General features: G+C 41.0%; 1 protein-coding gene across 1 annotated transcript; it reads left to right on the top strand.

Moving 5' to 3' along the window:
• The first annotated feature begins 6,365 nt into the window (after positions 1-6,365).
• On the top strand, positions 6,366-13,738 carry C4BPB (complement component 4 binding protein beta). The gene is made up of 6 exons (XM_084865942.1): positions 6,366-6,548; positions 7,425-7,598; positions 8,806-8,982; positions 11,680-11,773; positions 12,732-12,858; positions 13,528-13,738. Exons 1-6 carry the CDS (start codon positions 6,491-6,493, stop codon positions 13,669-13,671), a joined length of 774 nt encoding a protein of 257 aa, XP_084722068.1. The 5' UTR covers positions 6,366-6,490; the 3' UTR covers positions 13,672-13,738.
• The last annotated feature ends 3,198 nt before the right edge of the window (positions 13,739-16,936 follow it).

The following is a 16,936-nucleotide window of genomic DNA, read 5'->3' as shown; positions in this document are numbered from 1 at the left end:
GAAATACTTTTTTGTTTTTACTGGACATTGTGGAATATTTGAGTGGGTTGTAATCATGGAGAGTAATATTTAAAAAACAAAACAAAACAAAAAAAAACCTCACTTGATATATTTATTGATTTTTAGAGAGAGAGAAAAAGAGAGCCAGACATAAAGAGAGAGAAACAGAGAAACATCAATTGGTTGCCTCCAGACCACATCTCAACAGGGAGTGGAACCGGCAACCTAGGTATGTGCCCTCACCGGGAATCGAACCCACAGCTTTTTGGTGTAAGGTTAGCCGTTAGACAACTGAGCTATCCAGCCAGGGCAATGCTTTCTTTTTCTTAAAAACTTCAAGGCACTGTCTTCTTTGATTCTCATTGAGCCCATGTCAGCTATATTACTTTCATCATTACGGGCAGAACTTCCTCCTGAATTCCCAAAGGCATTTACATATCCTTTTTGGTTGTATGCAATACCTTACCCATGAAACCAGGTCAGATTCTAGAGGTGAATTTATCCTTGCAATGAAGGGAAATAATTTCAGAAACAGAGGGGCCCTTGGGAAGCAGCATTCCAAATCTAATGAGGCCTAGCCTCAAACAGTGCAATGCCCTTCACCCCCACCCTGCCCACTTTCAGGAAGTAAATTGTTGATCCACGTGAGTTTTCTTCATTAGTGATCTGTTTACATTATTCTTTACATTCAGTTTTCACTTCTCCTTTCTCATTCATTTCATTGCCTTTTTAGAATTGATGGATGGGATGGGAAACAGTCTATAGGCATGATTTAATAAGGTCTATTAAACATTCTTTTCCACATTTAAATTTCTGGCCTTAACTGTTTTGGCTCGATTGATACAGTATCAGCCTGCGGACTGAAAGGTCCCAGGTTTGATTCTGGTGAAGGGCATGTACCCTGGTTGCGGGCACATCCCCAGTAGGGGGTGTACAGGAGGCAGCTGATCGATGTTGCTCTCTCATCGATGTTTCTAACTCTGTCCCTCTCCCTTTCTTTCTGTCAAAAATTAATAAAAAATATATTTAAATTTCTGGATCATTTTAATTGATTCATGGTTTGACCCTAATTTTCTGCATTCCTCAGAGTATCAGAGGAAATGTGGTTTCAGCGGAAGGTGTCAGCAAACCCAAAGTATTAGCACCTTCTGTCTGACAGAAGATTACCGTCACCTACAGTGAAGTTTGGAGATAAGCAGTCTGAGACTAGAATGGAGCTCCCTCAATCAACGAGGACCCAAGTCCTTCTGACGTTAACGCATCATCCTCAAAGCGTGTTAGAGTCCACCTCTTGTACAATATAGCTACTCAAACTATGGGAACTGGGTCTATACTATATTCCAGTTGGCAGAAAGGAACAAAAAAGATACACCAACTTATGTTAAGGATATTTTCTAAGTGTTGCATATAACATTTATGCTCACACCCCATTGTCCAAGGCAAGACAGGCTGGGATTTTTTTTTTTTTTTTTTTTTTTTTTAATTCCAGGTGGTCTTGTGCCAGCAATAAATATGAGGTTTAATTACTAAAGAAGAAGGTTAAATAGATATTGATAAGGGTTAGCTATCTGGTAGTAGGGACTTTTCAGCAAGTTCTAAAAGATAACAAGATGAGCAGTAGTCTGTAATTATGCTGCTATCATTTAAAAGAGGGTATGTTTCATTCATCAAATCTGATCTTGCCATAGTGCATGGTAGTCTTTACTCACAACCAAAGCAAACTCTACAATATTTCGTGAACAGTGAGACCTTTTGAAAATTTATATTAGTTTTATTATATAATCTGCATACAGGCTTCTTTTCTGGTCCAGATTTTTCTTCGTGAGGCATTCAAGAAATATCAACTCAATAAACAGAAACTAATTGGAGAAGCAATTTGAATACTTTGTGAATTGACTTGACAAATGCAAAAGTGGATGCACTCATAACATAGTGTAGAACGTCATATATATATAGAATTTTTACAGTGAGGAAGGGAGAGGGTTAGAGAGTTAGAAACATCAATGAGAGAGAAACATTGGTCAGCTGCCTCCTGCACACAGTGCTCGCAACCAAGGTACATGCCCTTGACTGGAATCAAACCTGGGACAAACTGGTTAGGGCAGCATAGAACTTCTTAAAACCATCTCCCAGTTCTCTCAAAATCTCACACACACACAGACACGCACGCACGCACGCACGCACGCGCACACACACACGCACCAGAGCATGTATGCCCCTCTTGAATTCCCCACAACCTTTCCCCTAGCCTAGGCATGGCTGGCTTTTGTTTTTCTACCCTTCCTCATTCTCCTGATCTCTTCCAGTAATTACTGCCTGCCCCTTCTTTGTAAAGCTATCAAACCTGGTCTGAGTACAATTCTGCACCTGACCCATTGCACTCCAGAAAACAATTTAGATTAGATTAAATTGTTCTTGAAGTTCAAAGGTCTAGAAGAGCCTGTAATGCTTATTTGTTAATTTATATGATCTTGGATACATAATAAAACATATAATTCTATAACCCCTCATATGTAATCGCAAAATCTAAATAGCTTTAGAAACAAAGATTTCTTCTAGTTTATTTGTCAAGCAAAACCTGACCTTAACTTTGTGAGAGCATTTATAGCCTCTATATCCTACTTAGTATAAATATTTTTATACTTCATGGAGAAATATTAATAAAACAATATTATAAGCAACATAGTACCTTTCTGAAGCCCTAATAATTCTGAATCTGAAGTAAACCATTGAGATGGAGAATTATTTGCAATTATTCCCTGTGGCAGTGCTCTATTTTATGCTCATATTTATGTAGGGATAGACAAAATTTACTTCCACTTTTTAAAATTATTTGTTTTTCAAACACAATATATATTAGGTACTGTGAAATATGCATGCCTCAAGAAGTTGAACATGTGGTATGTTAAGAAAAATTACTCAGAACTTGGAATTAGGCAACAGGGATCACTGGAAATTTTTCAGTGGATTACTAAGTACGATCTAGCAGACCTTCTCTGGGGATTATAATTTCCCCAGAAATTACACAGGGGTGTGTAATTATGTTTCATTTTCTACTTAACTAGGTCTTTTGTTTTATAACTATAAAAAGTAGAGGTCAATTTGTAGACAATGGATCAGAATGCAAGTGATTCTTTTCTGAGACTAACACAATGATTCTGATCACAGCAAAGCAAATGAATTTTGTCCAGTAAATTCATTTCCATCGATTAGAAAAGCTGATTCCAAATATTAGTTTGTTGCCCTGTCTAAGATTAACCAGTTTTGCATCTACTGGAAAAGTGAATTCAGAATGCCTTTTCCTGACTGACTACATTAACCCCTGTTCCTCAAATTTTTCTTTGAACTATGTATAGCGTCTTAATGGTCCCTCATTAATTGAGCTGAGTAAAATCTCTGTCACATATCTTTTTATGTTTACATACCAGGTCAATATACACAAACTAATTGGAGAAGCAAATTGAATATTTTTGTGAATTTGACAAAGGCCAAAGTGAATGCATTCACAACATAGTGTAGAACTTCTTCTTCTTCTTCTTCTTCTTCTTCTTCTTCTTCTTCTTCTTCTTCTTCTTCTTTTTTTTTTTAATATATTTTATTGATTTTACATAGAGAGGAATTGAGAGGGACAGAGAGTTAGAAACACCGATGAGAGAGAATCATCGATCAGCTGCCTCTTGCACACCCCCCACCGGGGATGTGCCCGCAACCAAGGCATATGCCCTTGACCGGAATCGAACCCGGGACCCTTCAGTCCGCAGGCCAACGCTCTATCCACTGAGCCAAACCAGTCCTGGCTAGTGTAGAACTTCTTAAAACCATCTCCCAATTTCTCAAAATCTTACACACATGCACCAGAGCATGTTCACCCTTTGTTGAAACTCCCCACAACCCTTCCCCTAGCCTAGGCATGGCTGGCTTTTGTTTTCCTACCCTTTCCCATTCACTCGATCTCTTCCAGTAATTACTGCCTGCCCACTCTTTATTAAGCAATAAAGCCAGTCTGAGTACAGTTCTGCACCTGACCTATTGCCCTAGTTTTCCAGAAAACAATTGAGATTAGATTAAATTGTTCTTAATGTTCAAAGGCCTAGAACTGTAGTCGGCAATCTATGGCTTGAGAGCCACCTGCAGCTCTTTGGCCCCTTGAGTGTGGCTCTTCCACAAAATACTATGGCCTGGGAGAGTCTATTTTGAAGAAGTGGCACTAGAAGAAGTTTAAATTTAAAATATTTGGCTCTCAAAAGAAATTTCAATTGTTGTGCTGTTGATATTTGGCTCTGTTAACTAATGAGTTTGCCGACCACTGGTCTACAAGAACCTGTAATGCTTATCTATACTAATAAGAGAGTAATATGCTAATTAGACCAGGAGACCTTCTGGACAAAGCAGAGATTGTTAGGAGCAATCAGGCCAGCAGGGGAGAGCAATCAGGCCAGCAGGGGAGATCAGGCTGTCTGGGGAGAGCAGTTAGGGGGATCAGGCTGGCAGGAGAGGGCAATTGGGGACGATCAGGCAGGCAGGCAAAGGCAGTTAGGGGTGATCAGGCAGGCAGGCAGATGAGTGGTTAGGAGCTGCTGTCCCAGATTGTGAGAGGGTGCAGTCTGAGCTGAGGGAACCTCATGTGCTCCCCCTCCCCCCAGCACGTGCACAAATTTTGTGCACCGGGCCACTAGTTCATCAATAAGCATTATGAATGTTATTAACCATGGAAGATTATACTTTAAAAGGTGTTTGCTCTCATGCCAAAACCGGTTTGGCTCAGTGGATAGAGCGTCGGCCTGCGGACTGAAAGGTCCCAGGTTCGATTCCAGTCAAGGGCATGTATCCTGGTTGCGGGCACATCCCCAGTAGGGGGTGTGCAAGAGGCAGCTGATTGATGATTCTCTCTCATTGATGTTTCTAACTCAGTATCCCTCTCTCTTCCTCTCTGTAATAAAATCAATAAAAAAAAATTTTTTTTTTAAAAGGTGTTTGCTCTCTAGCAACTCACATATTGACCAAAGATAAGCTATGAAAAACCTATAAGGCAGGTAAGTATACATTAAGTCAGCGTTTTTCAACCGCTGTTCCGCGGCACACTAGTGTTGCCTGGTGTGCCGTAGGTGCAGACAAGACAAGAATTTTATAATTTTTCACTATTTTGTTTACTTAATATTTCATAATAAAGTAATTATAAAATACTTTCTTTGTGTTTATTTGATTCCTATTCAAGAGAATTACTTTATATATAGTCAATATAGGCACAGAGTTAAATTTTTTAACATTTTCTAATGGTGGTGTGCCTCGTGATCTTTTTCATGAAACAAGTGTGCCTTTGCCCAAAAAAGGTTGAAAAACACTGCATTAAGTGAAAAATATAAATGATCAGTGTGGATTGGCAAGGCTGTTGTCAAGTTTCTGGATGACTATGTATAGCATAGTCATTGATTCTGCATCGCTTTCCATTCACTTGGCAGGCAATTCTGCTTTGCATTCTGGACTGCAGAGGATAGGAACACACCAACCAGGCACACTCCCTGTTTCGGAGTTGTTAACACTTAACACGGGAGAAAGATATGAGCAAGTCATTTCAAAGTAATGCAAACCCATGGAGGAGAGAATGAAATTTGAGATCTTACTGTGTCACTTAGACTTTATCTTTATTACAATTTTTTGTACTATTTTTTTAAACCTAAAATTGTGTAGGAATTTTACTCCTATTTTACCCTGGCACATAACCACCAGAGAATTGTTGTAACAGACAAGGAGCTATGAGAGCCCCAGCGCTAGTTTCCATACAGGACTTTGGAGGTCTTCTCAGGTTTGGCATCCAGCAGGACCAGCTCCTTGCTGGGAAGCCATGAATCGGGAAGATCAGAGACAGGTATGGTTGACTTTCCTGTGAATTCTGTCTTCAGCGCGCTCACAGCCTGGGCAGAGCTGGTTATTTGAGAAAGGGGGATGAGGTAGTGCCCAGAGTTGGGTTTTACCTGGAAAAGCATCAGCGATTGGCACCCCTTTCTCCACCAGCAGCGCTGGACAGAGTTGCAGAAGGTGGACTTTAAACATGGGCAAATATTGACAGAGGTGAAGGTCACGGCAAGACCCTGTCGCCCATGTCTGTCATGGAAGGATAAGCCTGCACTTCAAAGGGACTGTCAGCTGGATTTGCATGACCAGAACCCAAGCAACTTCTGAAACTGAGTTTTAAAACTGGCAGTTCTTTTTCCACCCCTTTATGTTCTTGCAAAGTCCTTTCTGTAGCAACTTCACCCAGCTGTTTTTAATTTCCTGTTTACAAATTCTCCACCCCCCACCCCCCACCCCCCACCTCCCCCCCTTTTTTTTTTTTTTTTTTTTTTTTTGCATTTTTTCCAGGGAGGAGAAATCAATACAACCCCGTTCTCTAGGAGGGAGGTGGTTGGTTGGTCTGATCTTGAGCGGTATTAGAAGACCTGTTTTGATCCAAACCAGGCATCCAGGCCTGAGTCAAGCAATTGATCACAAGATGTTTTTCCCGGTTGTGTGCTCTCTTGTGGTTGTGTGGCTGATTTCTGGCTCAGATGGTACGTATGCTTTGCTTAAGCTCAGTTTTCAAGGCACTTGATGTCAGTTTGTGGGTTCAGAGGCATTCTGTCTAGGATTCTAATGACATTACAATCAATGAAATGTATGGGTTGCATTAAAAAATCTCAGGTTGCTTGGCTCTATTTTTTGTACTCCATAGGGGCTTAGTCAACATTTACTCTGAGTCTGCTCTGTAAGTGGGCGGCTACCTGCTTGCTTACCCCTTCTGTTGAAGGAGCAAAACCAGTATCCGTTTCAGTGGTCTTATATAAACTCCAGCAGTGCCTTTTGGAAAGGGGATTGCATTTTTTTTTTCCTCATTTTTTTTTTATTAAGGTATTATATGTGTACATACTTTACCAATCTCCCCCCCCCCCCCACTCCCATATATGCTCTCCCTCCCCAGAGTTTTGTGTCCATTGGTTATGCTTATGTGCATGCATACAAGTCCTTCAGTTGATCTCTTATCTCCCCCATATCTCCCTACTCTCCCTGCTGTAATTTGACAGTCTGTTTGTTTCTTTGCTGTCTCTGTATCTATCCTTTTGTTCATCGGTTTATAATGCTCCTTATTCTCCATAAATGAGTGAGGTCATGTGGTGTTTTTCTTTCATTGACTGGCTTATTTCACTCAGCATAATGTTCTCCAAGGGAATTGCTTCTTTGGGAGTGGATAACGTGCGGCTGAATTTGAGTGAAATTCCGGTGAACCTGAATCCCAGGATGTGGATGTACATGAACATGGAAGATTACAAGGAATCAGAATCAATAAGCCAGCAAAAAGAGAGTCAATGGGGGAGGAGGGGGGACTTGACTGAGGGCTTCCTCACCACCACACCTGACGTGCCAGTGAGTTCGTTCCCTTTTCCCTCCAGCACAGAGCTGTCCGGAACTTCCCTCCGTGGACTATAGCATAGTTGTTGCGAAGGAGGCGGAAGGACGCGTCCTGGGGACCTACACGTGCATGCAGGGCTACCACCTGGAAGGAGAGAGCACCTTGTTTTGCAACTCCTCTGAGGGGTGGAATGCCCCCACCCCCAGGTGCCGCTGTAAGTTGGATCTTTCTGCTTCTTTGTCCATCTTGCCATCCCACTGTACCCTTTCACCATTCTACCTCCAGTAGCTCCTGTTCAAACGTGGTAAGGCAAGAATCCCAACTCCTAGGAATCCATTTTTAAAGCACCCTAGTGGCGGGACTTCTTTTAGGCGGCACATAATCAGCTGCGCATAGACTCAACCACCCTCCAAAAAGGAAAGACTTTCCACCAAATAGTAAAATGACTTTTTTTTTTTTTTGGGGGGGGGGGGAGGTTGTGAGGGCCTGTTAAATGATTAATATCATGCTGATTTGCAGTTTTTATATTATGAAGACTTTAAACGTATTGAAGGCATAGTTACTTATCACCCAGCTTCAACAAGTATCAGTCAGCACACGACTGATCTTTTTTCCTCCTACAACGCTGCTTTGCGTTATTATTACTTGGAGGTAGTAATCTGCCATATCATTTTTCTTCATTCACCCTATACCTTTGAAATGAGAAAAATTTATGTCGTTAATTTATAAATGTGATAACTGAGATCCACGTGACTTGCTCACGCTCTCAAAACTCACTTTATGGTGTCTGTAGAGATGGAGGAAAAGTCGTCCGTCTTCTCTTTATTAGTACTACGTTTAGGAATAGTTGGATCGAGTCTCCTTTATTCCCAGGGTGAAGAACACCAGCATGTTAACCTTTTACTCGTATGACCAAATTCACATCTCTCTGCATTCTCTCCTGTTTTTACACCCGAGAAAACAAAATGAAGTAAACAAACAAACAAACAAACAAAAAAAGGACAGTACCCATGTATATTTGGCTGGATAAACAAGAAGGAAACACTTGCCTCAAACATAGGCTCAAGGATTTTGAGCAATGCTTTACATAACAGGATGATGAACTTGCCATTGGCAATTTCCAGTTCGATGCTTAACTATTTTTTATTAAGTTCAAGTGCCTGTTTCACTCTTGTCCAAAACCAAGACCTTTTCACTCTTGGTCACGTACAGGAGTGACAATGACAAGAGTGACCCTCAGGCCACTCCAGTCTTCTCTCACCCTGATTGATACCATTTGGTATCATGTACTAGTCCCTACTAAGAGAGTGCAGTTTTAGCTCGAATTTCTTGTTTTCTCAATGACGTGCCAGGAGGTCTAGGGTCTGCTGTGGTGGGTTTCATTCTGGCCCTTTCAGGTCACTGCCTCTTTTCTTCTGCAGTGGGCCACTGTCCCGACCCTATGCTGCTGGATGGCAAGTTTAGTTTCCAGTGGCCTGTGAAAATGAGAGACAGAATCACGTTCCGATGCAATGAGCACTACATCCTCAAAGGCAGCAACTGGAGCCAGTGCCACGAGGACCACACCTGGGTGCCTCCCTTTCCCATCTGCAAAAGCAGTAAGTTCAATAGAAACACATGCAAATCCCAAAGATGTTGATCAACATTGGCCGCCAGGCACTCGCCACATCCATTGGATGACTTCCTCTCTTCCTCTCTTGTGTATCTGGGGAGGGTTTAGGATCTAACAGATAGCCAAGAAACACTGGGAGGCCCTAGCCTGTTTTGCTCAGTGGATAGGGCATCGGCCTGCAGACTGAAGGGTCCCAGGTTCGATTCCAGTCAAGGGCATGTACTTTGGAGTGTGCAGGAGGCAGCTGATTGGTGTTTCTCTCCATCGATGTTTCTAACTCTCTATCCTTTTCCCTTCCTCTCTGTAAAAATCAGTAAAAATATATTTTTAAAAAGAGAGAAAGAAACACGGGAGCTCAAGGAGCAGGGCCTCAGCTCCAGGTGGCATATTCCAGTGAAATGAGCAGCATTCAGACAGTGAACAACGCTTTTTTCTTTTCTTGAGTAGGATTCCCGTCCACTAGGTCTAGCACAGGGCAACTTGGAACATCTGACTTTTAAAATATATACATATATATATATATATATATATATATATATATATATATATATTATTGATTTCAGAGAGCAAGGGAGAGGAAGGGAGAGGGAGAGAGAGATCGAAACATCAATGATAAGAATCACCGATGGGCTGCCTCCTACATGCCCTCCTACCTGGGATCAAGCTAGCAACCTGGGTGTGTGCCCTTGATTAGAATTGAACCTAGGACCCTTCAGTCCACATGCCTGATGCTCTAGCCACTAAACCAAACTGGTTTGGGCCATCTGACTATTTTTTAAATTTTTATTTCAAGATACTGAAAAATTTTATTAAAAAAATACACAAAAACATGGAAAAAGGCCATTACTTATAGTAAAATAAGAGTTGAAAGTACCTCTTATTATTTTATTATATAGAATAAGAGTTGAATGTACCTCCTCTATCATTGTAATTCACAGTTCTCAAAGGCAATTAGTTGGGTGTATTTATTTCATGATTTTTTTTCTTTAATTTATGCAGGTATTTTAAATAAACAAATGCAGTGGTTCCTGTCATAGCTCCAGAATGCAGGATTTCTGTCTTTTTGTTTTAGTTCATCGCCCAATTCTGAGGGAAGCTCCCTCGGTCCCTGAATAAAGCAGACTCTTTTCTGTTTAGGTCCAAGATCCAAATCATCTCCTTCAGTTCAAAACCGTACTCTTAAAAGTCACCAGAAAACCCTATCTAAACTTGAGTTTCTTAAGTCATTGAAAAAATTTTTTTCTTTTCTCTATCAAACCTTTGAACTCAGTTTTTGATCTTTTTAAAAAATATATATTTTATTGATTTTTTTTACAGAGAGGAAGGAAGAGGAATAGGGAGTTAGAAACATCGATGAGAGAGAAACATCAATCAGCTGCCTCCTGCACAGTCCCCACTGGGGATTTGCCTGCAACCAAGGTACATGCCCTTGACTGGAATCGAACCCGGGACCCTTCATTCCATGGGCTGATGCTCTATCCACTTAACAATTATTTATTAACTGCTCAAGTAATGTATCTCTGTTGTAAAAAAATATTTCAGAAAATAAAAAGAGAAAAATATAATTACCTACAGGCTGACCACCCAGGGATCGCAGAGTACTTTGATATATAATTTTCAGACATTGTTGTTCATAGATGTTTGTATAGGATGGTGTTTTACAAAAATTATATTATAGTATACATACTCTTTGATGCCTTGCTGTTTGTACTCAGCTATTTGGGCTGAAGACCTTTATAGACCTTTATGTTTCAGTAAACATACACCTGTGTAATTATTCTTGATTTAGCCTTTAATCTTGATCAACATGTTTAGACTTAACCTCAGAGCTGAAAGCATAATATCATTTCACCTGCTCATCGTATAGGTTAGGAAGAAAGCCAAGAGAGATGAAATGGCTTCGTTAGTGCCATGCGGTTACTGGAAGAGCCAGAACTAAAACTCACAACATCTAGTACCTCCTTCAGCTCTCTTTCTACAATTCTCAACCTTAATGATCCATGCTTTGTTCTCCTTTAAAAAAAATTTTATTGATTTTTTATAGAGAGGAAGAGAGAGGGATAGAGAGTTAGAAACATCGACAAGAGATAAACGTCGATCAGCTGCCTCCTGCACCCCCCCTACTGGGGATGTGCCCGCAACCAAGGTACATGTCCTTGACTGGAATTGAACCCGGGACCCTCCAGCCTACAGGTGATACTCTATCCACTGAGACTAACCAGTTTCTGATGTTCTTCTTCTTCTTCTTTTTTTTTTTTATGAAGCTCTCATATTGTATAACTCTGTTCCTTGGGGATGTCAATCTCCATTTGAACTCACACCATTGATTTCCTGTTTCAGAGTTTACTTCTTCAATTTCGGTTTGTGGGCTAAATTTTTTTTTCTTATATACTACTGACAATTAGCATCTCGACCACTTAACCACCTTTCCTTGAGCTCCTGCCAATCAGGAAAGTCCTCTCAAGTCTCTAGTGACTCAGGATGAGCCCAGGGAGGGGGTCTTTCCCATGGACAGATATGATTTTGAGCAGAAGGAAATAAATGGAGAACATACATGTCCCTAGATGTCACATGTACTGCTATGATGATGGTAGGTGCTGGCATGGACAATTACACGTAGGGGGTGTTGTTAATTGAGCATAACTGAACTTCAAAACTGTCTCTCCTATTGTCCTGCCCCCAGGACACTGTGGCCCTCCTGGGAACCTAGCTCATGGCTATTATGAAGGAGCAGATTTCAACTCAGGATCTACCATTACTTACTACTGTGAAGACAGGTAAGAGGAGAGCTTGCCCATTGACTAGTAGCGTTCTTTTTGGGAATGACCCAGTCTGTCTCAAAACTAGTCCCCTGATTTCCTACTGCTCAGGATTCTGAGCTCATTCTAATTTTGAGAGCGGCCTTAGTCCATTTCCAGCTACACCCAATCCCTAGAAGACAGACAAACCTTCCTATTTATCCTAATTAAAGCATCATCTTTTTTTTTTTTTTTCCTGTTAGGTAAGACAAAATAGATATTATAAATGTATTTTGTTTTTCCCTAAGGAACCTCCGAACAAAAAATTCAAGTAAATACAGAACACACAGAACTGCAGAAATAGAGAGATTTAGAATATAGGTCCTTAAAATACCCTAAAGTCTAGCCTTAATTTAGACTGCCTGGTCACCCACCTTACAGATCGCCTCGCTATTTCTTTTCCTTGCTCCTTCTTATTGACTCAGGGTTGTGTGCCTTCACTAGCATTTCAATCTCATTATGTACCTCCAGCAAACTTTGCAGTCAATTCTCATGTGTTTTTTAATTAAAAAAAAATTTTTTTTTTTCTGATTAGAAGTTGCAGCCTCTTTTCAGGCAGTTCACTAAGATGCACTTGAAGGCTGTCTCTAGCTTTCTGCTCCTTTTTAGAGCCTAGATGACAGATGCTTATTTAAAGCTCTTCCCCTCACCCCCATCCAAAAACTGTATGTATAAATGCACATATTCAGAATTTCTCACTTCTCCCTGTTTTATGGGTTGACTCATCCGTTGGGCTCTCCACACTCCAGGGGGCGGTTGTACTTGAGTACTGCCTTGTAATACGGAGAGCACTGAAGCATGCCTTATGGGTACAGGGCAGAGAGGTGGGTTCTGTCACAACCAGAAATACCGAAATACAGCAACACAAAACCACCCTTAGTTGCCCCGTTCAGAAGGTGAAAGGCTAAGCCTTGTGGCCATTCTAATTTCTGTTCAGGTACCACTTGGTGGGCACACCGGAGCAGCGATGCATTGATGGGGAATGGAGCGGTGAACCTCCGGTCTGTGAACTGATCTCAGAAGCTCCCAAACCAGCCCCACAGACTGCACATGAGAAGGCACTGGTACGTAGTAGGCTCTTGTCTGACTTGTTCACAGCTGGATCTTCAGGGCTTGGCATTGCTCTTAGTACATGCTTAGTAAATATCTGATCAATTTGGGATGATTTTGAATGGCTTGGCCTTGACCTGATTGTGGAATGGGGGCATGTAATCTATTATCTCACATTTTTTATATATGGTAGTTCCCATTTGCCACCCAATGAGGCACTGTTAGTAGGTGTCATTGTTTCATGTACTTTGTAGAGCAAGGCACATAAGCTCATGTCTATAATATTTTTATTGATTTCAGAGAGGAAGGGAGTGAGAGAGAGAAACATCAATGATGAGAGAAAATCATTGATCGGCTGCCTTCTGCATGCCCTTTACTGGGGATTGAGCCAGCAACTCAGGCATATGCTCTTAACTGGAATTGAACCTGGGACCCTTCAGTCTGCAGACCAACACTCTATCCACTGAGCTAAGGTGACAACTCAATTTTCATTGAGACTCCTCTTTTAGTTTATATTTACTACTGGGATAATAGTAAGTGTATTTGAGCATCATGTTTAAGATTCACAGCACTATGTAAGTTGGGCTGGTTCTAAGCCCCATTCACATACTCACTATCTTCAGAATATCGAGCTGGCTCTCCATTCTTAAGTTGTCATTTACAAAAAAATTTTCTTTCTTCAGCTTGCCTTTCAAGAGAGTGAGGAACTTTGCAAAGCTGTAGAGAACTTTATGCAAAGATTAAAGGAAAATGGCACAACAATGGAAGAGCTAAAACATTCTCTGGAAAGAAAGAAAGCTGAGTTGGAGGCAAAAATATTGTCCTGACATTGTAGCTGAGTTGACTGGGTAATGTCAATACACCTATAAATAAAGTTTCCTCTTGGTTCTGAAATTGATTTCAGAATTTTCTCTCATTGGACTGAAAAGCAACTTCATAGTAATCAACTGCAGTTGTATGATGGACCGTGTGTGAGTGTGTGTGTGTGTGTGTGTGTGTGTGTGTTGTGTGTGTGTGTGTGTATGTTTGAATGTGGAAGGACCAAGTGTGATGGTTGTCTATTTAAGACAAGAATTAGCAACACCATTAATGGGGAGAAAAGGATTTGATTTCCTGTATACCAGGAAAATCAAAAGCTCAGATCATAACTAAGAGTGTGCCTCATATTAATATGAGGCAGGAATGATTCAGCCAAAATTAACCTCAAGTGAACCAAAATTATGAGGTAAAAATTAACCATTTATTTTGGGGAAACAGGCTCAAAACAGTTATATCTTCAAATGGGCCATTGAGGAATAAGTAGAATTAGGATCCAAACTCTCTCCTGGGTTTTGCCCCTATATCCTATTTATGAAACCAGGTTTCCAAATCTTCCACAGAACGTAAGATTGCTCATGGCCTTTTGGATGAAACCCATCCTGCACAGTAAATGTGAGATGGTGCATCACAAGTGAATATATTCTTTTATTTTTTTTGAGACCAGAAGACACAACAATTCCAATGGTTTCCTGTCAAGATGTTATACTGAGCTGATATCACAAGCTTCTTCCATCCCCCACTCTGCCCTCTGTTTAAGACACATAGAAATGTGAGTAAAATACAAGCCAAATACATAAGAGAGCTTGAAATAATGGAAAATCTCTAGGAGGAGGAGGAGGAGGAGGAGGAGGAGGAGGAGGAGGAGGAGGAAGAAGAAGAAGAAGAAGAAGAAGAAGAAGAAGAAGAAGAAGAAGAAGAAGAAGAAGAAGAAGGGGAAGGGGAAGGGGAAGGGGAAGGGGAAGGGGAAGGGGAAGGGGAAGGGGAAGGGGAAGGGGAAGGGGAAGGGGGAGGGGGAGGAGGAGGAGGAGGAGGAGGAGGAGGACAACAACAACGACTCTCAAGTAGCCCACAGTCTCTGAATGTACATGTCTTCATTCAGGATGGTTAGGATGAAACAGGCGTCTTTCACAGAACAGTGTGCTATGGGAGCCCACATGTGAGGAGCACGACTTCCATCTGGGAAGAGTTAGAGGCAGGAAATTTGTCAAGGAAGATGTCATCGTTATTCGAGCCTTTAAAAATGAGAAGAAGTTGGAGACAAAGATTAGGGAGGAGACATTCCAAGTGAAAAAAGAATTTGAGAAATGTAATAAGAGAGCCTGAGCTTTTTTAACCAAGTAAGTCTGCTTGTAGAATTAATCTAATGAGCAAAATTGCTTTCAATGTGAAGCTATTCATTTTGTTATTACCTTTATAGTCTGCCCTAGTAAGGACTTGTGAGCATTTGAAATGTCCCATCTTAGAGAAATGTTAAATAAATCATGACACATCAAATGTAATGCAGCTTTTTATAGTGAAAACTAGAGGCCAGGGCATGAATTCCTGCATGGGTGGGGTCCCTTGGCCTGGTCCGTGATTGGGGCTGTCTTGCCCAGTCCTGACAGGGGCCAATTGGGCCAGCTGGACAAGGAGAGAGACCACGGAGGTGGGCTGGCTGTGGGAGATTGGCTGTGGGAGCTCACTGACCACCATGGAGCAGCTCTTGCATTGAGTGTCTGCCCCCTGGTAGTCAATGCATATCATAGTGACCAGTCAACTGGTTGTAACAGTCACTTAGACTTTATAGATATAGATATAGATATAGATATAGATATAGATATAGATATAGATATAGATGTATATATATCAGAAAATTATAAAATATAATCTTGAATCTTGAAATAAAATACGGAAAGACAAGTTGCTATGATTGAATTTATTAAAAAACTTATTCTTATAGAAAAGGATCAGGCAATAATAGATAAAGATGAAAACAGTTGTCTTAAAAGATGAAATTACAGGTATTAACTTTTAAAATAATTTGTTCCCACTGATTTTTAGAGAGAGTGGGAGGGAGGGAGGGGGGACAAAAGAGAGATGGAGGAAGAGAGAGAGAGAGAGAGAGAGAGAGAGAGAGAGAGAGAGAGAGAGAAAGAATCATTAATGTGAGATTGGTTGCCTTCCTTCCCACATGGACCTGACTGGCCTGGGGATTGATCCTGCATCTCAGGTATGTGGCCTTAGCCAGGAATCAAACCCATGATCCTTAGGTGTGCTGGATGACACTCTAACCACTGAGAAACACTGGCCAGGGCTAAATAATAATTTTTGAGAGGTGCTCTGCAGAGGCAGGAAAGATGGGGCCTATTTGAGGACTAGCACATTGTCTGAATTGGCCTGGATAAAGCATGGGAAGTGATGAGAGAAAAAGCTGGAAGGATCCATTACAGTGAGTCTATAGAGGGCTTTAAAAAGTATGTTGGAGATTTTTAAATTATTTGGTAGGCAGCGAGTACAAATGTAAGACTTTTAAATAAGGAAGTGATGAGGACAGAACATAGACTGTAGGTACTACTGGTGGAAGTAGGAAAAGAACTGAGACAGAGAATCCACTACAATAGTCCTCATGAGCGACAATGATGGCCTGAACCAGTTTGATGGCAGTAGAAATAGAAAAGAAACAGCAGATAAGAGAGACATTGCAAAACCCAGTAAGAATAATACGTCAACTGACTGAACGTTGGAGGATGAGGGAGAGAAGAGTTTGAAGGGGAGTCTGAAATAGTATTCCTGGGAGCCTGGCTTAATGGTGGGGTCAGAGGTAAGGCTCTGGGCAGGAAATGAGAAGTTCCCCTTTGGATGTGCTGAGTATAAGGTACTTGTAAGATATCCATTTAGGAGAATAATCAGAGATAAAGATAAAGATGTAGTTAGAGATAAAGATATAGTTCTTTTATAGGGAATAGTTAAAGCCATGAGAGTAAGTACGGTAACTAAAGATGTGAAGAAAAAAGAATTTAAAAGAAGAACCTGGATGTAGTCACACTTAGAGATGAGAAAGAGAAAGTAGGGGTACAAATAATCAACAAAGAACTATTAGTAAGATTGGAGCATCAGGAAAGTCTAAGTGAATGGAAGCCCTGGGAGAAGAGAGTTTCAGAAAGGAGATAATCAGCAGTGTTCCAGGCTGCTAAGAAACCAAAGGAGATAAATTAAATACATTTTGGGTTTGGAGAAAAGGTCATGTCTCAAAGAGGTCTTTCAGAAATGGTGGGATGAAGTCAGATGGGAAGG

The sequence above is a fragment of the Pipistrellus hanaki genome (genome assembly GCF_964339955.1).
Source record: "Pipistrellus hanaki genome assembly, chromosome: 18".
Taxonomy (NCBI): domain Eukaryota; kingdom Metazoa; phylum Chordata; class Mammalia; order Chiroptera; family Vespertilionidae; genus Pipistrellus; species Pipistrellus hanaki.
Note: the sequence above shows the minus strand (reverse complement) of the source record. Positions and strands in the feature narration are given on the sequence as shown.